The 24,220-nt window shown below is 38.3% G+C and overlaps 1 protein-coding gene across 1 annotated transcript in view; it reads left to right on the forward strand.

The window, feature by feature from the left end:
- Positions 1-23,188, forward strand: part of fgfrl1a (fibroblast growth factor receptor like 1a) — a 115,550-nt gene extending 92,362 nt beyond the window's left edge. Inside the window, exons 4-7 of the mRNA XM_088918666.1 lie at positions 14,684-14,773; positions 16,181-16,465; positions 18,383-18,736; positions 20,747-23,188. Of these exons, the coding sequence (XP_088774792.1) occupies positions 14,684-14,773; positions 16,181-16,465; positions 18,383-18,736; positions 20,747-21,162 (1,145 nt within the window). The 3' untranslated portion in view covers positions 21,163-23,188. The remainder of the gene's footprint in view (positions 1-14,683; positions 14,774-16,180; positions 16,466-18,382; positions 18,737-20,746) is intronic.
- Positions 23,189-24,220: the final 1,032 nt, after the last annotated feature.

Raw genomic sequence — 24,220 nt, forward strand, 5'->3', positions numbered from 1 at the left:
GAATTCTCATGGTTCTGTAGGGTTGCAGGATACATTTTCCTGGTATGGTTTCCTGGCAAGGTGCACACAGGCGATACTGGCTCCATTTTTTGTCAACTACCTGTAGGCCTATTGTAATGAGTCAGTCAAAGGATTTTTGTAAGTGTCATTGTATACTGGCATCTCAAGACACACATTTCACACAGCTGCTGCAGTTAACATTAAGTTCATAAATTTGGGCAATTTGTGATCACGATTGCCAGCATTTGCAGCCGCCAGCTGTTACCCATATGAAGTAAAATGTTACTTTGGATGTAACCTGATTGCCAGACAAATTAGAAAAAAAAATGCACAGTGATGTATACACAGCGTTAACAACAAAAGCTAGGACTGCAGGTGCCATTCCGAGTGAAATGTTACAGTCTACCGCTATAGAGACATGGCTGGTGTAACCTGGGTTTTCTCAATGTGTAGGGGCAGCTGAGGATGGAACACACATACTAATCTTTTTATCCGTAAGTTTGTTACGATAGGAATCCCTTTATTCACTTGTAATACAAGCAGTTGGCAACCACCACAACAATTAAGTGAAAGTGAGTTTTAAATCTCAATTCTGTGTAAAAGAAGTTAGTGTATAATAGACATATTAAGAATTTATGTAATCCTTAAAATCATACGACCTGTATACTAGTGTTACTGCTAAAGAGAACCTTAAATGGCTGTCTTATTACTATTTAGCCGTGTTCACCTTCCATGTGCAGTAGTGCCTAAGTTTACATTCTGCAAAGTGGGCAAAGGTTGTGTTATAGCATGTCCTAATTGGTGGCAACAATAAAAGGCAACACCAGTAGCTCAGTTTGTTTTGTCTATGCTGTAGAACTTAGGTATACTGAAAAAACAACACCTACACAAAGGATGTGTTTCACTAAATAACTGTAAACTGTTATTTACTTTCATTATTTAAAAAATAATTAGGCATTCAGCATTTATATAGCAACAAAATAATATTTGTCTTACAGTTAAGGGAGTCATCGTGTTGAGAAAACCTAACTGTGCAGGAATCTGAACTTTTAAGTGGCTGATCCAAGACTGTGACTCAATTCATTTTCACTGTGGGCAGCCACTGCTAATTGGGAACATGGGCTGAATCACCTAATTACATCCTTTATAAGGGGATATGACTGTTGCAAGAAAGTTTTACTTTGGCAGTGTGTACTGTCCCTTGTCTTGAGGGCTGCCTTAAAATGCAAACAGATGGATTAAATACAAGTGTTAGAAATGGTGCGATGATTTATCTTGAAAGACATGCTTGTATATACAGCTTACTGTATTAAATTAGAATTGCTCGATTTGATTTGGCTTCTTAGCAAAGTTTGATCCACACTTTATAAGACCAAAACTTATATGTAACTCTGACAGTAATTTCCTAAATGTAAAATGTGTGCTTTAGTCAGTACAATATTGAGTCATTCTCTAATCCTTATATTGAAGAAAAACCCTAAATTGCTATCATTATAGACTGAAGCTATCTGGGATAGTAATTGTGTTGTAGAACAATAAGTGAGGATTTCACAATGCAGGTTTTGAAGCTTTGTCATGTTAGCAGACTGTTTTACAGATGTTATGCTTCATTTGTGGGGAAAACTTTAAGCAGGAATAAAAAACAAATCCAAAGATGAGTGAGTTATCAAATCTGGGACCAGCCTTTTCTAATGATATCCCACTGTGTATTCCTCAGAAAGCAGCAATATCTGAATGTGTCGTGTTTTATGGCACCTTATTTTACCATACATCTATGAACAGAGAACTGTACCGAAGCACTGAAGGTGCTTCTTTTTTCCATGTGCAATTAGATGTTAGGAAATATGCACTTAAATATGAGCCGGATATGTGCCATCTTCAGTTAATACCATCATAAATGCATACCGAAGAGAGTCCAAATGGGATGGAGATTAAAATCCCAAAAGGAAGTATTCTTATGCTGTGTGCTATTTGTACCTACATACAGCTGAGAAACCTGTGAAGCCAAAACTTAGAAACTGCTAAAAACATGGGAGCATGGAAAGGTACAGTATGTGCCGGAAATTACAAGATGGTAGAGAAAGAGGAAAGAAATAATGGCAATGGGCCTGATACGTAGCAGGCAGAATCTGGAAATTCTGAACCGCATTCTAAGACAACAGAGAAAACCAACAGGGAGAACTCATGGAATATGTGCAAATGAAATTATAACATTGTTGTGATGTGGATACAAGAAGTCAAAAATGGGCATGTGTGGAAATCTTCTCATAGTAATAGATTCAGAAAGGGCTGATTCATCCAATTCAGATTCTTCCATTGTTCTGAAATTGGGCTATACGGGGGGTAATTTCTGGGATAAATCCGTGAATTCTATTCATGGAACAGGTTATGAATACAGAAATGAAAAATAGATATGGGTTACGAGCATAAGAAGGTTCAGAAAAAGGAGACCATTTGTCCCATCTAGCCCTTTTGGTAATTAGTAATTAATTGATCCAAAGAGATCTTCAGTCGTCCATGGTATCAGCTTTAACAGCACGGCTGGGTAGCTTGTTCCATGCTCCCACTACTCTTTGGGTAAAGCTCTTGGTTCTGAACCTGCTCTTGGTTCTAAATGCACTTCCACGCAGTTTCCACTGCTGTCCTCTGGAAAAAACTGGGAGTGACACTGAGTTCTCAGAATTTGTATGACCCAGGCCTCCCAAATCAATTTTGCTTGGCACACTGCACTTTAGACTGCTATGCTAGCACTGAAAGTGTGGTTATTCAGATTGTACTTAGAGAAAACCCAGATGTAAAAAAAGTGCATTACCAGTTAAAAAAGTCAGATGAAGAAATCTCAAATGCTGAGGTGTAAAAAGGTTTTTATTGTTGTAATGCCCTTTGTCTTAGCGTTTACTAAGAATATATTGCGTGAGTCTGCAATGCACCTGTCTAGAATTCCACTTGCGAAACAGATTCTTGATATCAGCAGAACCATTACATTTGTGTGGTCTATATATACACGTTGTGTTGCAGCGTCTCTGTGGACAGCAGGTTGGGCGGGTGGAGATGTTTCCCGGTATCCACAGAAGAAACCTAGAATCTTGCTCCTGTTATGGAGGCCTTGGCGTAACTCAAAAGAGTTAAATCTGCAACTGGATATAGGTTTCAAAGGGAATGATGAGTGGTCAGTATGTAAGATATTTTAATTCAGTAAAGCCCTGTCCTTTCCTTGATGTTTGCTAAAGTTACATTAAAACAGCTGTGCATCTGAACTGGTGATATGGAAGGAGACTAGCACAGAGCCAGGCGCCTGATTTACTGATGGGGTTTTTTTTTGTTGTTGTTGTTGTATTTGCTGTTGTTGCTTTAAGTGATTTACTAGAGAATGTCTCAATGCCTTGAAAAAAGAAGCTTTGCAGTTTGTCACACGGGAAAAGCTGCACGATAACCAGGTGTCGTAAACCGACCACATGTATAAAAGACGTGCACAGAATCTTACAAAATCGGCTGAGGCAGAAGTAGCAAGAAATGTTATGTAAAGAATGTAGAACTGGAAGGTGAGCAGGTGGACATATTGCCTTCCCGAAAGAAACAGTCTTTATGTTTGCAGAATGCATGTTGGATAATAATGAGAAGTTTGGTGTGACTAGCTAATAATAGTAAAGTATGCTCTGCCCCACACTTTTGGCTCGTGAGCTGAGATATGCTTGTCGATCCCAACTCTGCTTTCCCATAAAGTGGTAGGAATGAAGCCTGCCAGTTGAAGAATTTGACTTTTATCACCTGGAGCCAAAGCAGAGGTACTGTAGGAATGTGTGTGTAATTTCTCCACCTGTTGTCTGCGTGTCCCCAAATAAGTGATGGAAACTCGTTTGCTTTCAAACGAGAAAGGAGCGTGCAATTTTAAAGAGGAGAAAAACAGTTAAAACAGTCACACAAAAAGAGCCAAAGCATCGAGGAACAGATTTTTTTCTTCTCTTTCATGCATTCCTTAGAACAGCTGACCTAGGTCTAAATCTGAAGGAAAAGAAATAAAGGTGTATCAAGTGTCATACTAATCGAAAGTCAGTGTGCAATTATGACTCATATGAGATACTGCTGTCCATAAACCATGAAAAAAGGAGAAGTTGTGAGATGAATAGCAGTTGCAGATGCTGAAAGTCCTCCAACTCTGTGCCAGAAAAACAATGCACAGACGTTAGCAGGAAAAATAATATTTTTTTGTGGAACCTTGATATAAGATATAAGCAATGTTTGTGCAATGAATCTCATACTTTCAATTAGCATTAATTAGGAAACTCGCAATTAAATTAGGGAAAGACCAGGTATAAGCACTGTTCACTAACAAGTAATCATGAGATAAAAAAACAAATTGTTATTTGCATTTCCAAGCTTGCTACGCATACTTAAAAGCTTTGGTGAGAGTACGCAGTACAGGACATGTACAGAGATGAAGAAAAGAACCTCTGGAGGAAACTTCAGCTTTGATGTCATTTTTCTGTAGTAAAAGCATAACGATTCTTCTGGAACATTCTACGTGAGTTTTGAACAAAGATTGAGATCAAAGGACAGTACTTATAGGGGACATTTCAGGGTGCTTGTAACTGCTAGCTCTTTCCTTACTAGATTTTTAAAACGTTTTGTCTCTGATGCACTGGTTTGTATTTATTATATATATAATATATAATATAGATAGATGATATCGACAGTCAACTTTCATTTAAGGCATTAGGAATGACAGAAAACTTGAAAGTAATTTGAACGGCAAGAAAAGAAGTACAGTATACTGTGTTACAGTTTTGGTCACATTGTTAAGAGCCTTCTTTTCATTGTGAAAGTTTTCACAGCTGGCTGTAGTACAGAAAGGAGAAAATTAAAACCTCTTTGATGAAGAATACTGTATATCGGAACATAGAAAAACAAAATGTTCATTTTGGAATGTAGCATTTTAAAACGCTAATGCTTAAAGCTGAGTGTGAATGTCAGTAATGCATTATTATCAGATTTGTTATTTTTTGAGTCCTTTTTTCTTTTATTCTTTTTCTATTTATTAGTTTTAACACTTTTTAGTTTTAGTTAGACTTATCTAATGGTGAACTTAAAGGAGGCCCTTGTTTAAAAAATGTGGTTTGAAAACTGAAGTCCCTGTGAAGCACAGGAAAAATAGTTCTCAGTTTGGTGTGTTAACAGGTTCACTGAAAGGAGGAACGGTCCACTGTGGTGCAAAAGACTTTTAAACCACCTACTTGAACAACTCCCCTATTTCATTGGTCGAATTGTTCAAAGTGTTAAGAAATTGCAGATTTAAGTGTGACCCATATAACCTACTAGATTATAGCTCTCCAGGAACAGGATTGGTCAGTAGATTAATGCATAAGGATGGGCTGTCAAACTCAGGTCCTGGAGGGCCTGGTGTCTTCTGGTTTTTGTTTCAAGACCAAAGTTGGTCTAATTATTTAGTTAACAGCCTATTACTAATGGTGTCAACCAAGCTTTTCTATGTTATTGTACATTATAAGGTGTTTTATGTGTAATTTTACTTTTACTGAAGTGCATTCATTCAGTAATCAACTCTCAAAGACCTTGAGAAAAAAACCTTTTATTTAATAAAATAAATATTTTCATTGCTTAATTGACTACTTAGGTGGGACCAAAAGGCTGAGTTTGACACCTTTGGCATAGGGCTTTTTAGTACAGGAGAATCGTTAGACATCATAAATACTTTTTTTCAAAGAATTAACCTACAGTTCCAATCAGGCTTTTGTTGAGGGTAGAATGTATCTTGTGCAATAGAGATTGAGAATAGATTGGAGAAGTGTACGTTGTGAAAGCCTCTGTCAGCGTTGGACATGCAAGGTTATATATAGAGTGCAACACCGTTAAACTTTTAGGTGTATTTGCTTGGTGTATTGTAGTCTTTTTGCTCTGTGACACTGTTATGACATTTTACGTAAAGACAGGTGCTTTTCAGAAGTTTCTTTTTCTTACTTTTGCAAACGCTGTGCAACTGTTTTTCTCCATCTCCCATTTATTGTGGTTTCAATGTGATCATGTTGAAAATGGCAACCTTCAAATTAAAAAACAAACTACTAACTGTTCTGTCATTATACCATTTGGGAAACAAGGGGCTAGCTGACTGATTTATTAGTGATGTGAGCTGAGACCAAATCCCTGTTAATTTCTGCTTAATGGTGATTCACTGAGTAGTTTTAGTGTAATGCAATGGAAAACTTTACTGGCAGGCTTAACAAGCCACAAAGCAAATTATTCTTAAACTCTGGATTGCTGTTACCTAATTGTGTTTAGAGACAGTTAATTTTGAGCAATCAAGTGCCAGTGATACAGACTCATGTACATTAGAGGCATGGGGACTGGTCTCAAGCTTCCTGGTCAAACATCTGCCGGAGTGAGTTATTAGTTAACAGCAATTTTAGCTCAGGTCACACACTTAATAAAGTAATAGTTTTTAGGGTCTATTGTTTTGATGTTTTCCTTAATTAAATCATAAACTATAGATTACAAAAACACAATCATACTGCTTTGCCAAACCTGTATGTGTAAGTCAAAATGGTAGGACATTACATTTTCACACTGCAACAACACTTGCTGTACGTAACACTTTTCTGGTCACCTTACACAAAGTGTTTTACAGGTAATGGGGACTCCCTTCCACCTTCACCAATGTGAAGCACCCGCCTGGATTTGAGAATTTGAAGACGAAATTGTCATGTTCTTGTCAAGTGAAGTAACTGGTCATTAGACAATTTGTGTGTCTGTGCTGATAATTCAAAGCAACTTATATAAATCATAGTTACTTTTTTAAAGGCAATATTCTACCCATTTATAAACTTGGGAGTGCTGGGGCAATCTGGATAAAGTACCTTATTCAAGCTCACAGTAGCACTGTACCCCAGTGAGATTTCAGCCCACATCTCTCTGATGAGAACTACAGAGTCCTAACCACTACTCCACACTGCCACCCACCATTAAACGTGAAACAAAAATAGAAATAAATTACAAGACCCAGAGCTTCCTTGAACAATACTTGTGGGCTTTCCTGAAAGAAACTTAATGCAGTGTAAATGAACTGGAGAGTGTAAATTAATGGTAGTATCCCATGCTCAAGCTGCAGTTCAGCTTAGAAGGGCTTGCTGTGGTTCTGCTGGAATCTGAGAGTCTCATAATTGCAATGTGTAGGTTGTAGTGCCTCCTAATGGAAAATTCTTTTTCAGTGTTACTGTGGTATTACTATACGCATGTGCACAGTAAAAAACTGTGGAGTGTGGTTAAAACTGGAGAATTTACAATAAGTGCTTTATTCAATGACAGCAGTCAGCCTGGCACCAGACGAAATCTGTTGGAGGTCTGCACAGTTACCTTTTGGTTTATTCTATGATAACCTTTTGTAAACAGAGTATTCCTACTGCTTTAATTGCCATAATAAACCTTTGCATATACAGGCGCCAGACCCAGCCTCTCTTATCTGGCTTTGAAGTGATGATGCTTGAAACATTTCAGTAGTTCAAAGCAATTAAACTGGCCTAACTGTTTGCACACTGTAGTCACAACCTGTTTTGAGGCAGGTATTTTTGTTCAAGTGAGAAGGACAACACAGGTCCTTGTTTTACACCAAAAGGCAGGGGCAAGAGGCAATTGCTTCAAAATATTTCTTCCTCCCTGCTGCTGATGAACTCGTACACCTCTGCTAAACTATCATTTTTAGAAGAAAAAGACAGTTGAGGTACAACAGAGCACTGAAAGCTTTACAGGTGGCCATCATTAGGAGTGTTATCCCAGGGATGCCAGGAATTAAAATTATGGCCAGTCTGTAGAGAAGTAAGCATAAAAGTGTTTATAAACCCCATTTCACAGTTTCACTTTGTAGTTATAAAACTGGAAATCTTTAATACCGTTAACACTTAAAAAATCCAGGGATCTTTAGATAGTTTTTTTACTCTTAATAAAGCTGGCTGACAGTTTTACTGGTGTTTCACATTCATCTTTAAGAAGGAAGCACTAAGTAAAGGGATCTTGCTTAATTAATAGGTTATGTAAAACATTTGGAGGCAAAGTGATTCTTCTTGGTCTTAAAGAAGGCTCTCCTTTTTATATGCCATCGTTGTTAGAGTATTTTCACTTTCTGATGAAGTTTATGTGCACAGTTTACATGCATGGGTGAATTAATTGGAGAAGAAACTGAACTGAAAAATAAACTGAAATTCAGTTTATTTTTTTCCCTGATTTTGAGAGGATACATACACCGTACATATCTGTGTATAAATAAAACCCTTTAACCCTTTTACGGATTGTTACAAGAAAAAGAAACGTAGCACAGTTGACAAAATTGTATGCAACAATATCCATAAACATTGGATACATTTTCAAGGATTACAGGATTGCTAATTGCCTCCCATAATTTCTAAGGAAGTCTTTTAAAAGAGTCAGAACTCCTAGTTCATTGAGTGGCATGCAGTCCTAAAACAAACCAGAGACGATCGGTACTTTATAGTAGCAGCCATGAATTAATATGATGGTAGTCTTTTTAAAACTGAAGGACACATGCACAAGAAGACAAAAATCTCTCCTCACGGGTTTATTTTTTCCCAGTCGGCAAATGTCAGCCTAATTTGCAGCAGTGATTTCTCTGTAGTTGATGGCATTCCATGCTGCTGGACAGTTTGGAGTGTGAGATTTCTTTTCATGCTCTTAAGAATGCGAACATGAGCCAGCACCCAGATGGATGCACGCATGGCCTTTATCTGTAACAGGGCAGCAAATGTGCTACGGTTGTAATATTAGATTTCATTGCAGGTTGCTGGAAGCAGAACGAGAACTGAATTAAAAATTGTGGGTGTTGTTTGCTGCATTAAACCATTACGTTTGTAAAAAGAAGTGTATTGCTGATGTTGCTGGTATGGATGGGTTTTCTGAAATGTTTCCTAGCCTGTTGGTTTTCAATAATTGTTTTTGAGGATGACCTTTGTTTTATTGTAAACCTTTTGTCTTCTGTTTATGGCACTTGCTTCTTTATAAAATGTGGTCGGAGGTGAAAGGAGTCCTGTCTTCTTTTTTTCAAGTGAAATGAAGAGCTCCCTGTTAAACAGAGGTGTTCAGGGTGTAGGAGAAAGGCCTGCTCCTGGACTGAGGGGGAGCTTGGTCATTTTAGCGGGAATGTTTAATACGCCTGGCAGGACAGCTGGCACAGAGCAATGAATGGGGCCAGTAATCTCGCTGTGGTTTCTTGTTGTGGTTACAGCCGAAACATCTCCACCACAAATGTCTGCGTCTCTCATTCTCTTTTTTTCTGAGCACAACCACACACAAACACTATATGCTTTATTCAGCTTTATGCCAGCAATAACCTCTTTCAATTTTGTTAAGGGACTTGCTGCATGCTTGAGATGGAACGGGATGATAAACTGAAGTCCTGAAGTGCTGCAAGTTTAGTAAGGCAGATATTAAGGAAATGATCTCCATTCCTTGTCAATCTTTCTTGTTCTTACAGCATTAACCCACAGTAGCACACCTAAGGTGTGCTAATGTGTGGGGTTTTCTGAGTGGTCTTGCTTTATTTTTAGCTTCATTTTCTTAACATATTACAGCAGAAAAAAGGAAAATAATAAAATGTAATAAACACATTTAATATAGCAATAATGTTCTCAGAGTAGTAAAAGACCACAATGTAAATCTAAACATCCTACTGTGTAAAATGTCATTTATTACAATATCTGAAGATCTTCGGGCCCAGTGGGATTACATCTGTAACTTAAAATATATATAAAATCTTCACACATTTAAACCTTCAATATGGAAACAGCCAGATCATTTTTTTTCTGTAATTTTCTTTACAGATGTGCTGATTTCTCCCTTGTGTCGTTGAGTGGTACTTTGCATTCCACTGCAGGATGATTCTGTTGCACTTGCTTTGGCCTTGCTAAATAACATTACTCTGCTTATCATGGTGCCCTTCCAGTCTCCTCCAGTGTCCATCTGCTGGGTTTCCATACACTTAATGCTCCAGCGAAGCACGGATCAGGAGCTGCCCTAATGATGCATGCTGATCACATCATCCCTCTTGGGCTTTGAAGTGCTCATGGGTCTGAGGCTTAAGGGTCAAAGGTCACCGTGTTTATTTATGCAAAGCTGGATCATCTAAAACAGGCTTTTCAAGGCCTTGCAGACTTCAAAGATCGCAAAGCTGGCTGTGCCACGCCAAAGCAGGCACTGGTGCTTTTTATTACACCAACTGAAAGCACGCTCTTCACTGCAGAGATGGAGAGACCTGTATTGTTTTATTTTCTCATTCAGTTTGGGAAGGTGTTAATTGATGGAGTCTGAGCAGAGTTCTATTACTTATGCAAACAAGCGGTAAATATATTTGCTTATATCTGCAGCATTGGCAGTCCCTCAGTTTTCACTGTTTAGCTCGTTTCCTTTGATAAAGGACCTGGGAGCCACAGTGGTGAAAAGATTCCAAAGCAGCAGTGAGATAAGGATCAGATTCCAGAACTCCCAGAAAGTCAAGGCTTCGACAGTTCTTTCTAGAAAGAAAAGCTCAGTTTGTGACACACCATAGCGAGACTGAGCCATGAATCAAGGTAATGGTTCGCATGGTGTGGAACACAAATGACATCTTTTAACTCTGTTATGTCGTCCTTCTCTGTTTTGCCTTATTTTCTCCATTTGTCTGATACCATACAGAAAATACAAGTCAATGAATTCTGTATTACACTGACTTGGACTAAATCAAATTTCTTTTGTTTTTTTTTACATTGAACGTGCAGTTATGTAAATAATAGTCCATGAGTACATCTTATTTAATTGGCATGTAAGATACCAAAAACACTATTAAAAATAAACCACTCTGAGTGGATTTTCGGAGGTGTGGGGATATAAAAATGGTATAAAGGGAATGAAAGAAGGAGTGTGTTCACTTTATCATCAAACATGCCTTTTGACTTGTAATAGAATCTTCTCCCTGTCCTTCAGAGCAGAATCTTTTAATGTCACTCATAGAGCTCGCTAGTATGCAGAAAATGTTTTTGTGGTGGCAGACCTGGAGGGCTGTTGGAGAAAGTAAAAAATATACTTAAAGTGAGTAAGCAGTGCCTAAATAAGTTCAACAGTCATACCAGCTCAGGATACCAAGATGACAATGTTTGCTTATCTACTAGAGGAACAAGGTTCCTGGTTGCAGCATGTATTCTTTTTAATTGTTCCCATCACATGTATTTGTCCAAGATAATTGTGTATTTATGTCTAATATACAGACATCTGTTTAATTCTATGTTCTTTTTGCTCCACGTACTACCTGGTCATCATCTCTGTGTGCACTCTGTAAAGTTTCCTGAAAATCAAAGAAAACAAAAAAGTCAAATGAAATCTTTGCATTCTTAATGAGAAAACGGATTGATGCATGATGCACCGTGCACTCTGATTTTTTTCCAATGGTGATGTCTTTTGAGCAATTCTGTAGACAAGTCCCTGAAGCATAAAACAGCAAAAGAATCTTGTTCTTATTTTGCTGCATTCTGTCAAGGAAAGCAGGTCTGAGAACTGAAATACTAAGATAAACGTGGATTTATATTTTTGTAAATTGTAAAATCAAGTTAGTTATCTCAAAATTCAATTGACCAACTGAAAAAAGATGCTATATTTATGACACTGACTGTAAGTATGTTGCAGAGGCGATTAATCTGTCATGCCTTCTCTAGAAACCATTCCTCCATGCTGTTATAGTTACTAATGTAATAATGTCCCTTTGGTAAGTATGGCTCATACTTCTACAGCTGTTGTAACTTGCCGTGACATGACTGGATAGTGTCACAGAACAAAGGCGGTAAGGGTTTCCATATCTCATGGTCTCTGTGCTATTGTGTATCAAAATGCTTTTTATTCATAAATGGGGGAACAGCTGCAGTTACAGTAACATCATACGTGCTACAGTGGAAAAATTTTCAGTTGTAAGATAACATTATTTTTAAGAAGAACATCCCAACTTCTCAGTTTAAACCCATACTGCAACAGCATTTTTAAGATTTGAAAGTATACATCAAAGAATTATTAATAATTTGTTTTGCCAGCAGTGTAATGGAGTATCTAAAACACAAAAAAAAGAATAAATTTGAAAGAGAAACTGATGGGATCCGAGTTAATTTATGTCTTACGTCTCTCTGTGGCGAGGGGTCTGAAAAAATGAAAAACCATAGGCCCTCATTCTCTTGAGCGCTGATGATAAATTGAGAGCATACCTTTGAAAACTCCTTAATGGAAAAAATGAAAGGGGCCACCGTGCTGTACGAATCATATTTCTTAAGGAAACAGCCATACTTTTACAGCCATCCGTGCTATAAACAGTAGGCTTAAAAGAAAATATATATGGAAAGGTTACACAAACAGTGTTGTAATGGAGAGGTTCTTTGAAATTCATAGTCATATAACTGAAAGAGTGGCTTAGCTGCTTTATTTCACGGGAGTTTTATGAAATGTGTGAAAACTGGCTTGGTACTGGGTCTTATTCCTCTTTAAAAAAAGACTGCTCTGATAAAAGCTGCAGCCTGGAGTATGTTTTGTTTAACAAACCTAACTACCTACATCTGGTGGTTTATTTTGTTCTTACTACACCCAGAGTAGTAATATTTTCAGTGTTTGTGAGCGGTTGGAAGGTGAATAATGCATGAAAAGAAAAAAAGAATGAATGAATGAGTATCACATAGACCAGAGCAAATAGGAAGATGAATAAAGAGGAAGGAGAAAGAAATGAACCAGTGGAAGAGAAGGCAGTGTTTTATGGAACGGCTATTGTGAGTCTCTTTTTTTTTTAAATAATGAAAGAACCAGCACAGTGGTCTCCTTTCCTCTACTGCTTGGTGCTTGATAGCTTCTGGTAAGCCGCCCATTCTCCGTCAATAACTGACCAGGTTCAAGCTGGATAAAATGCAAAGCTGCGTATAGTGGAGATCAAAAAGATTGCAAGCACTTCGGACGGCTTCAAAGGCCTGGCTAGGAATCAGGTGGCTCTGAAAATGCCAGTCATTCAGTGTATGTGTGAGCAGAGCTAACTTAGTGTAACTTGAGGAAAACAGCATAGAGTTTCTACTCTGTAAGCAGGAGCTTTTTATGTGCCATTTGGCACCAAATGTTAATTTGTTTCAGACACCTTTGTGATGTTAATATATGAACATGTTCACAGCTTTTTAAGAACAAGCCAACCCCAAGATGTGACTAATCTTTTTTGACTCCTACATTCTTTTTTTTATATTGCTGCTAGGGAGACCACAAATATATAGAATCTGTCAGCATCATAGGAGTTTTGTTTTTTTGTGTACCTTTTTCTTTTTACCTATTAAAAATGAAATTGTGATTCTGTGGCATTTTATGGAACAAATGAGCCAATCACAAATGCTATGTTTTATTCCCCTGATTGGGGTTTAATATACATTCTGTGATTGCTCTGTTCAAGTAAAAAGATTAATCTTCAAACTGAGTTCTAAACAATAATTAGTAACCACTTTACCTGACATTCAAAGACTGAGAAGAAGATTTCTGATATTTGTAAAAAAAGGTTGTATTTTGATAACAGGAAATTTGTTAAGATGTTTGGTAAGAACTACAACCATCTCTTATTTGTTATTTCAAATAAAAAATTCTTCAAAGTAGCATCGGTAAAAAAAATTGATTCTCGTGGTTTACCAAACTGTTTTTTGATAGGTCTAGGTAATTTTTGTAGTAATTTAGTCTGTAAAATTACATAATTACTTTATATTTTTCAGGATCTGGTCTTTGAGATTTTATATTTATTATTGTTCCTGTTTTACAATGTCTTTAATCTTGAAACCTTAAAGTTCACAGGCACGTTTATTTTTTTTATTACCAATGCCAAAAATAGCAAAAGGTACTGCTGAAACCTCCAAAACATCAGCAGGAACAATGTGATGTGCAGTCTGCAGGATATTGTGATAAATTCTTCAGTGGCCACTATGTCTTAGCAATTGCTCACTTTTTGTGAACTTGTGGTTGGTTTGTATTTTCTCATGAAATGAAAATAATTATGAGGCAAAAAGTGTTATCAGTGATCACCAGACAGTTTTTCATGATGTATGCAGAGTAATCATTAGATAATCATAATAACATTTTTTGTTCAGTATTCCTTTTGTTGAATCCTCTGAGAATGCAGTACATCTTGATAACTTTCATAAAAAAAGCATGTACAGAAGTTGGTGTATTTGGCACGAAATTGGCTTGTAATTCTTGCTGTATCAGATCCTGATTTGGAACAGAACTGGAAACCATAACACTGCCTGTTATACATTTTCTGTACAAGACTGTATGTGTTCTGGCATTCACAGGCTAAAGGAAGACCCTTTGTTTGGCTTTGTAGGCATTACATTGGTTTAAACTAATATATCATGGTTTTAGTCCCGTTCCAGATCAAGAACTGATAATGAAAGAATTACAAGTCTATTTGAGCAAATTCACTGTCACGTGGTGTTTAGCATAAGGTTTTGAACTTTGTGTGTTGTCTTTTTCTACATTCTTAACAGTCCATTTCTCTTCTAAATATAATAAATCTATGCTCTGCTGCTAAATGCTATAAAAAACCCTCATAAGGAATTAGTTCCAGATTTCAGACTCCCCAAGATCTGACAATGACGTGCCTGTTCTGATTGAACTAATGAGCTCTTCCGGATCTCTGCAGATGACTCAAGCGCAGGAAAGGATGGTCCGGTGCTACCAGAAGGGGGTGGCACACAGTATACAAATGAGGACCTGTCAGGAAAACAATGGGGTAAGGCAGAAGAATGCTGGACTTTGATGTTTGTGGGTTGTGACTAACAATATGCAGAAGCAAAGAAAAGGAGACTGGGAATGTTCATACCTTATTCTGGGGCTAGAAAGGCCTTGATCCTGCTGGTTACACCAGGCTATGATGGCCCAGTGGATCCCATATGACACTGATTAGAAATGTCTTTATATTGCATCTGACCTGAAGAGGCCAGCGTCAGCTTAGATACAGTATTCTGTGAGCCAAATTCTAAATGTCAGAGGCTTGGTCTCAAAAAGAAATGTGATATTCTGAGTAAAATATTCGACTGTTTGGATGCCCTTTAAGCTCTGGTAGTCCTGAACACATTTCGTCTTGAGCTACAACACGTGATACTTGGACCGACTTGGTTAAAAGTAATGTTAGGTCTGACGTTAGCCTGGGTTTTGAAATGTGTGTTATATAATTACATTTATACAATTTCAGGATTTATAGATTTATGTCATTTTCATTTTAATGTAAAGGAATCAAATTTATTTACATTTCCCAGGTCTTCCAGGCGTATACTGTTATTTACATTTAAAAATATATTTCCATGCATTGTACACAATTTTATTGGTATCACCTCCAAACATCTGAAGAGTAAAGTCTTTTCTTTTTCTGCACATGCACGAGTAGTAAATTACCACAAGTAACCCGAGATTAGTTGGACGTGCACTGTAAAATAAATAAATGCATTATTTTAGAAGATAAATTAAAAGTTGTGAAAAAGATTTTGATGTTTATGTTGATAAATCTTTTACCTCTTCTAGACAATGTGAGGCAAACAATGCTAGCGTATATAGTTATAAGTTTAGAATTTACATCAAGCGGCATTATGTTAAAATTACTGTATATAATGCTTCATTTCAAACAATGTGTGTGATTTTGATCACCATGTTATAGAAAATATATTCTTGCTTGTTATGAGATAGAGAACTTATGTGATATAAAGTGTGGTTAAAATGTCACCATGAAACTGTATAACAGCATTCTTCCAGTGACCAGTGTTCAGAAGCTGAATAAAAGTGCAGATCAAGTAGTTGCCCAAGAGTAAAGGAAGGCATGATAACAGAAGTCGATAAGATGCTAGTACAGTAGCAAGGTTCAGAAGTGATGACTGTATTCAACTGAGAATTTGTTTTTTATTGTGAACTTGAAATCACTTAACTGTTACCATGGCATTCAGCATGGCTCACTGGAATACATGGGCAAGTTGTCAGAGACTGACTGTGGTACATCGCAGAGAGTGTCAATTTCTATCAGGGCAGTGATTAAGGCGGAAAATGTCATTAGGTGGTTGTATTTGTTTAGAAAACGTGTCTCAGAAATGTATTGCACTGTCAGTGTCACTGTGAGTGTTGGTACGAAGCTCCCCTCTTGTCCTTGCAGTGAGGCCCAGGTTCACTCAGCCAGCCAAGATGCGGAAGAGGGTGATCGCCCGTCCGGTGGGCAGCTCTGTTCGGCTGAAGTGCGCCGCAAGTGGGAACCCCCGACCTGACATCGCCTGGCTGAAGGACAGCAAGCCACTGACCCCCCAGGAGGTGGGGGAAGGACGCAAGAAAAAGTGGACTCTGAGCCTCAAGAACCTCGCCCCCGAGCACAGCGGGAAATACACCTGCCGTGTCTTCAACCGGGCCGGAGAAATCAACGCCACCTACAAGGTGGAAGTTATCCGTAAGTGCTGAAACATGGTTGGATTTTGCCACCAAGGAGTTTCAAAATTCAGTTTTTGTGTCAGATAATTAACGGTGCATTAAGTTATTGAGAAGCAATGGCTATTTCCAGTGCAGCTGCTCTTGTGCCTGCTTTAAACCTCCTTGCTCATTTCCCTTGGCTCCTCCTCAGCAAATTATGACTTTTGTCGCCAAGGACATCTGCTTTCTAATGTGCAGTTCAAGCAACAGGGCAGAATAAATTTGAAAACCTCTTGGCATGACCAGCCACAGAGAAACAATAGTCCCATATCTTGTATCATGGTGGCCTAAAATGGTATTATGCAAATAGTAACAAAGAAGGAATCTTTGGATGAATTAAATATTTTGAATTGAATTTGAATGAATTATGAAATTGGTCACAGTGTTTAAAATGCTTATATATACGTCGGCAACGTGATCTGCTGTAGTGCATTCCTGAGGAGACAGTCAGCTTTTGAAGAAAATGACACATATGTGTGCTTTTTCTAATACGACACCAGACTGATAACATCTGAGTTTGCATTCAAATCCTTGTCACAGTTCCCGAGCTTCAGTTTTAGATAAAGTCTTAAGAAAATTGGCAATTCTGTATGTAATGGAGAAAGATGAGCGAGGTGATTTAAAACTTTATATAAGAACCATACTGGGGAGGTGGGGTTAGGGGTTTCATTGTGAAAAGTGCTCCAACCTGCTGGACATCTGGTCTCTATTAGACTACAGCTGTGTGTGGACTCTGAAAAACATATGTTTATACTAAAACCAGAAGCAGAGAGGGTGGAAATGAATCAAACATCATCCTCGTGTCAGATGTGGCATTTTCTCCTCTATCAAAAACATACGTGGCTGGGAACAAAATAGTTTCTGTTTCAGAAAATGAGATGTCATCTCTCGTAGCTCTCTGCATCCGAATTTGCCTATTACAAGTGTTTCAGGATAAGAGAAGGATCCATCATATGAGACTCCACCTAAATTTGATCTTGACAGTGATGTTCTGATCCTGTGGTGATTTAACAGAAGGATTTCTAATCTTGTTGGAATTAAACAGTGGTTTCCAGATTACAACTTCTGCTTTGTAGGGGATCAACTTTAATTCTCTGAAATGTAGAGAAACCAAAACTGGATTTTCTCCATACCACAAGAACTGTTACCCAGTTTCAGATAGCTCTATATATATACTGAGAGGCATTAAAACTGCAGCAAATGTGTATTGGAACCAGTAGAATTTCATCTATTTTTAATGTCTCTCAGCATGGTAGCATTTTCCAACAGTTTGCATGATAATGTGTTAATTTTTCAGGCAAGGTAAAATTTTCTGGGCACTGTTTTAAACTACATGTGGCATAAATGGCAACATTTATGAAAAGCAACTGTTGATTCACTATTTCCAAGGTAAATCATTGCTTAACTAACAAAGGATGCTTTATGCCATGTATGCTATACAGTCTATTATGTAATTGATTTGTTTCATGTCTGCATGCCTAGACTGTGTTTTTATATGGGGTGGATTGGAGGCACATGTTCGTTTTCAGTAATGCCAACAATCTAGCAAAATCTTCCTGTTGGGTGCATTTGTAAACAAGTTACCACTTTCCATAAATTACGGTGGAGTGACACTTTTACTTAATTAATACTGCCTGTGTCCAGCATATTCATGTGTAATACAGGGTGAACGAATAAGGAATTTCCTTATTATTTCTCACAGAGAGGTAGTGCTTAGGGAGAAAGTACTTAACCAGAATAATGCACTCTTCTCGGTCGGACTTCTGATTGAGTGGATCAGACCTGAATTTGTCTGATTGAGTGGATCAGACCTGAATTTGTCACTGGATATGACAGACGTTAACATGGCTTCCGTCGTTAAGGTAGATTGTAAAAAGTCTTTTCTTTCCTGCAATAGAGCGGACGAAATCCAAGCCTATCTTGACGGGCACTCATCCCGTCAACACCACAGTAGACTACGGCGGAACGACCTCTTTCCAGTGCAAGGTGCGAAGCGACGTCAAACCGGTCATCCAGTGGCTGAAGCGCGTGGAATACGGCAATGAGAACAAGTACAACTCCACCATTGACGTCGGGGAGCACAAGTTTGTGGTGCTGCCCACGGGGGAGGTGTGGTCCCGACCGGATGGCTCCTATCTCAACAAGTTGCTCATCACACGGGCCAAGGAGGAGGATGCTGGCATGTACATCTGCCTGGGAGCGAACACCATGGGCTACAGCTTCCGCAGCGCCTTCCTGACCGTCCTGCCTGGTACGAACCCCTTCGTCTCTTCATCTTTCGGTTTGCAGCCATACTGCATCGTTTGCTTAAGCAGATTTGTGGCTTTAAACCTAAAAAGCTCGTTTTAGATTTTTTTAACCCAAAGCATTGTGGAACACACTACCCAGCCATGTTTTAGTAGCTCGAACCCTAATTACCAAGGCAGGCTGGTAACCCTTTTGTAACCTTTCTTGCCTTCTCGTGTTCTCCTTTTAATGCTCAAATTGAAATTAAAAGGGTGTGAAATTTAAAGAAATATTTGCAGCTGTGGAGAAGTAGGAATTTGCACTGTACAGCGTACAATGCTGCTTCTTTGGGCACCTTGTTGCCTTTCAGGCCCCTTGTAAGAGGGCGACAGTGGGCCCTTGAGCCTAAACACACCCTGCTTTTTAGTATTTTAATACCATGGTTCCCTCATCAGCTATGGTAAAAGACCATTCACATACTGGGGAGGGATTGTCATCATCCGAAAAATGTCCAATCGAGGACAGGATTGGAGGCTATAGACTAGGTGGGGTGGTGAAGAAAAGCCCACCTTTGTAAAATAAGAAGCCCTCCTGTTTTAAGCTCTTGTCTTAAGTCTTAAATGTGGGAGGTTAAACCTGTATAACACCCTCTCTAATCCTGCTCTTTCTAGCCTGGCAACATTCGTGGTCTGGCATGATCAACTATCATTTAACCCTAAATGTGGATTCTGTGTGAGTCTTGCGTGGCCAAAGAGAGAGGTGAAAGTGTTGTGAAAACTGGAAAAGGGCCCAGCAGCACATGACTTTGAGTTTTCCATTGTGGATCACGTACACTGCATATAACAACATAAAAAAAGGATGTAGGCAAGTGTAGTCGATGGTTTGAAGAAGCAGGAGAATCAGATCGTTAAGCTTTGTGCTGAAAGCAATACTGAAAAGAAGTCGGTGGTTTTCATAATGAATGTTCCTAAGACACTGAAGGAAGAGAAAAGTACACATTTACTGTACAGTATACAGAAAGTGTGCATATACATTTTGCAAACTTCAGCAGAATGAAGATGTTAGCATTTCTGGCAAGATGATAATTTTTAATATTATGCTCATTTCCTTGTGCACATACAGTAAAATCATGCGAAAACACGAACGTAGTGTTGTCAAGACAGCTGTTAAGCCTTTGTTTGGAGTGGGCTTGTGTATGTTATTTTCAGAAACACGTGATTATTAAGCAGCATTGCAAACACAGTTCTGTTTATTCGTCTTGATAAAATATAAAGTGACCCAGTCACTTCAGAATTGACCTCCATTAATTCAACCAATTCAATGGTTTGAAACCAGTCAGGTTAAGAGAGGTCTGTCCACTCACATAAGCACTGCTGTATGAGAATTTCATGGTTTTGCTTATTTCATAGTGTCCACTCAGAAAGAAAAACTTGTTGGGAGACGTCTGATGCAGCAAAAGTGCAAGAATAATAATGATAGATATTAACATAGATATTACCTGAAAATTATATATTTTGAAAATATTTAAAATTACTGTGTCTATTATGCAGTTGACCATTTTCCTTTATATGCTTCTATTTCTGATTCTTTAAACATTATTATAGATTACAGTTTGATGTTTGTGCTTCAACAGGGGTGTTCACATTTATTTGATTATGAGCAGATCAGTGTAACTGCACAGTGCTTCCTGACATCTACGTGCTAATCTCAAGGGGGCAATAGCTGTGAAGACAAGAGATATCTTCTGAAAAGCCTGTCTTGTATGCATTAAATGTTAGCCTGCAAAAAAAAAAACTGTGCTTTGCCTTCTGACAAACAATACATGACTGCAACTGTTACACTTTGCAGTCACATTACGCTTTTGAGATTAATGCAACAGGATATAAAATTTGTCTTTTACAGACCTTGGCATGACATTGTAATGAAATATGACACAGTGGGCTAGAGCTTTCTTCAGTCTGCTTTCCATTATTTTTCTTTTTTTTTAACCCTAACTTTTCGTTCTGCTTTCTTCCCATGTGCTGCTTCTCCGCAGACCCCAAGCCGCCCAGCACGCCAGTGCTAACCCCCCCATCCAGCAGTCTGCCCTGGCCGGTCATCATCGGCATTCCGGCCGGCGCGGTGTTCATCTTTGGCACGATCCTCCTTTGGCTCTGCCAGACGAAAAAGCACTGCTCCTCCCCGGTGGCGACGGCCGCCAGCGCCCAGGCCGCCCATCGCCAGCCCCCCAGGGAGAGGACCTGTGTCCCTCAAGTCCCAGACAAAGACTGCGGGAATTACGAGGAGTATTTAGCCCAGCAGCAGCATTTGCTAGCCCAAGGGGGACCTGCCTTGGCTTCAGCCATGGCTCCGAAAATGTATCCAAAGATCTACACGGACATCCACACACACACCCACTCGCACGTGGATGGGAAGATACACCAGCACCAGCACATTCACTATCAGTGTTAGCTGCGAAAGGAGTTCCTAAGGGAAGCGACCACAGCAACAGAGTGTGACTGCATGCGCCCTCACACGTCCTGACATTTTTTCGGTGTGGTACCTCAGCCCAGAGAACCGTTCACTGCCAGCCGCCAGTGGGCCTCAAACTGGATTTAAAAAATAATGAGAAATATATTAGAGACAACGTGAATACGTTTTGTTCAGTGAGTTGGGAGAAACAATGAAGGAAGACAGGTCTTGGGGTTGGGGTGGGGTGGGGTGGGGAGCAAGACGGAATTTGTTTTGTTATTGTCTTGGTTAATCAGGGGGGCAAACAAAAATAAAAGCAAGTGAATGAAATCAGCAAACGTACTCTGTTAGCTTTGCCTTGATAGGATCTTTTTTTTTCCCACTACAGGAGTAGCTCAGTCTCTATCGGCTTTTTTGGCATTAACATTTCTTTGGCTCTGGGCCAATCGCAACACAACAAGAATGTGCCAAGAGGAAACTCTTAACAAGCAAGTTTTATGTCAAAAGCAAGAAAATGTCAGCAAGGTTTACCGATGGAAAAAAGTGTTTTTGTGCGTAATATATATGCAGAAATGTTTGACTTTAAAAGTGTAAGTATATACACACATCAGAAATATTAAAGGGTCATTTGGGGTATATACTGTAATTCCCTAAGAATGCAGTGATGATACTGTGATAAGGATGCAGTAACTTGGTGTGCACCACGTTAAAATTTATCCGTACGTAATGCACTTACCGTAATTTATTTAGTAACTCCGTGTGCTGAAGAGAACAGGGTGTGGGAGGTTGTCACTTGATGGAAATAAGATCTTTCTTTATAAAAAAAAAACAAAAGAGAGACAACAGCTTGAAATAACAGGGCATTAATCATGCCAGAAAGAAAAGGCTTGTGCCGTTCTGCAATATAAAGAGATTCAGTGACCATATCGTGGATGGGTAAATGTTCTAATGCTTGTATGGGCCAGAGTAGCAGTGCTTTTTTGTCCATAGTAGGAAGGTTTTGTATTTCTTATATTTTTGGCACACAGTTACTCGGGCTCACTTGATATCCTTGATTTCCTAGTGCTGTTGACAATATTTAATTTCCGAATAAAATCTTACATAAAGGCTTATTTTATTTCTTCATACTCAGGTGGCCCTTTATTTTTTTATTCTTTTGTTTTGCTTTTTTGATGTGTGTGTATATCTAAATCCCTGACCACTATTAATGCCAATAAGGAACTGCTTAATTTATTTGCCATTGACTGCTGAGTATCCATGCCCTTTCAGGTTATAGATACACACAAATGGCACGATTAAAAAAAAACAATAACAGAATGCCATTGCTAGACACCAAATGCCTCCACTTTCAATGATTGGAGGCCTTCCCATGAAGAAGGAGTACAGAAGACTGAATGTGAGGAATGGTGATTTTATTATATCATCCAATGAGCAAACCCTACAGTTGTGTTGATATTGGAATGAAATGCTACTTATCAATGCCAAATTGACTGCCGATTAAATATCAGCTAGTTCCAGATATGAACTAATTCTGAGTAAAATTTGAAAAATGTTCCTCACAATCACATTTTACTGACTTGAGGAAGGAAAGGACCATAATAGTGCCTGTGTGGACTAGAGTAAAATTTAACCACAAAATATAAAGCTTTAGTAATTCTATATAGATTTTAAACAGAAGTCATGTATATTTAATTTATTTTGTTAAGCAAGATATAATGTATAATATGTTCATCAAACCTGGCATTTCTATACATATTTTGATCCAAAATATAAGCAATTGATGCCATTTTCCTCTAGTTGCCATGTAAGCTATGTAGCATATAATGAATACTTTGTTGTCATGTTGTTAAGTCATATATTTGTATGCGCTGTTTGAAAAATACCGAAATTGTAATTATTAATATCTTTGTATTGACAATCCTGTACAGTCTGCTCTCTTTGTTAAGTTGGAATTGTTATCAAAAAGTTTATTCATTTGGAGACATTTTAATCATTTTATCACTGTTATTAAAAAAAGCAGAAAAGACTCCAGTTTTATTTCTTCATGCTTTCAAAAAGCAATTTCATGCCTTCTGTCATGTTGTAATGTTTTTATAATTGCGATATACACTATAAAAAACAGCATTCTCTTACTAAACAGGTAAGACCCTGTTCCCAGAAAACATATTGCTACTCAGTCATAGACTGAGCTATGCCACAAGCAGGCATTTCATATTAAAGTAGAGAGGAAGTTGATCAATAAACCAAATATTGTCAAAAAACTACAGGCCTACAACATTACTAAATACGAGTAAGTTTTTCAAAGACTAAAATGGCTTTCAGCTTGATTTTACCTGAAATATACACTAGTCTAGAAAACATACATACTGTCGTATTGGATAATTTGTAATGAAACACAAAACAGTTGCACAAACATATACCTTATACTGTACATTGTACACAAATCATCGCAAGTATCAAGCTGCATTGGGAATCTTTACAAATCCACAAACCATGGGAAATCCTACCTGCGGCCAAAAGGTCCATTTGGAATCGAAAAAGTGGCTGTAGCTATTTTGTAACATTCCTGTTTTTCATTTTCTTAACATTTAAAAAGACTGTAGTCTTAGTTTGGATTGGTTCGGGATGAAGTTCTGGTATCAGAAATAGCTCATTTTAAAAACAGACAGACCATTTTGTAATTGCTTTTTGGATGTTTTTGTGTGCTCTGCAGTATTATCTGCAGCAGCCAACAGGAGTGAACAAGAGTTTAAATACGTTGCCTGGAGCAGTTTTATTGCTATTTCGTGTGCACAAAAATCATCTTGTCCTAAGAAAAACAATCATGCTGTTCCCCACCCACAAACACACATTTCAAACTACTGCTGCCTCTAATAACAAATGTTTTCAAGAAAGTTTGGACACCACTGCCTTGTGGTTGTTAGGCTTTTCGTGAAATCTACAGTATTCATCTAAATGGGAGGACAACTGGGAGCGGCGGGCGCCAAAGACTATATCTCTGCTGCCAGAGAAGTTAACTGTTTGCCCTTCTACTGTATTTCAAACAGAGCTACCAGGT

The sequence above is a fragment of the Atractosteus spatula genome, chromosome 1 (genome assembly GCF_055471065.1).
Source record: "Atractosteus spatula isolate fAtrSpa1 chromosome 1, fAtrSpa1.hap1, whole genome shotgun sequence".
NCBI classification, from domain to species: Eukaryota; Metazoa; Chordata; class Actinopteri; order Semionotiformes; family Lepisosteidae; genus Atractosteus; species Atractosteus spatula.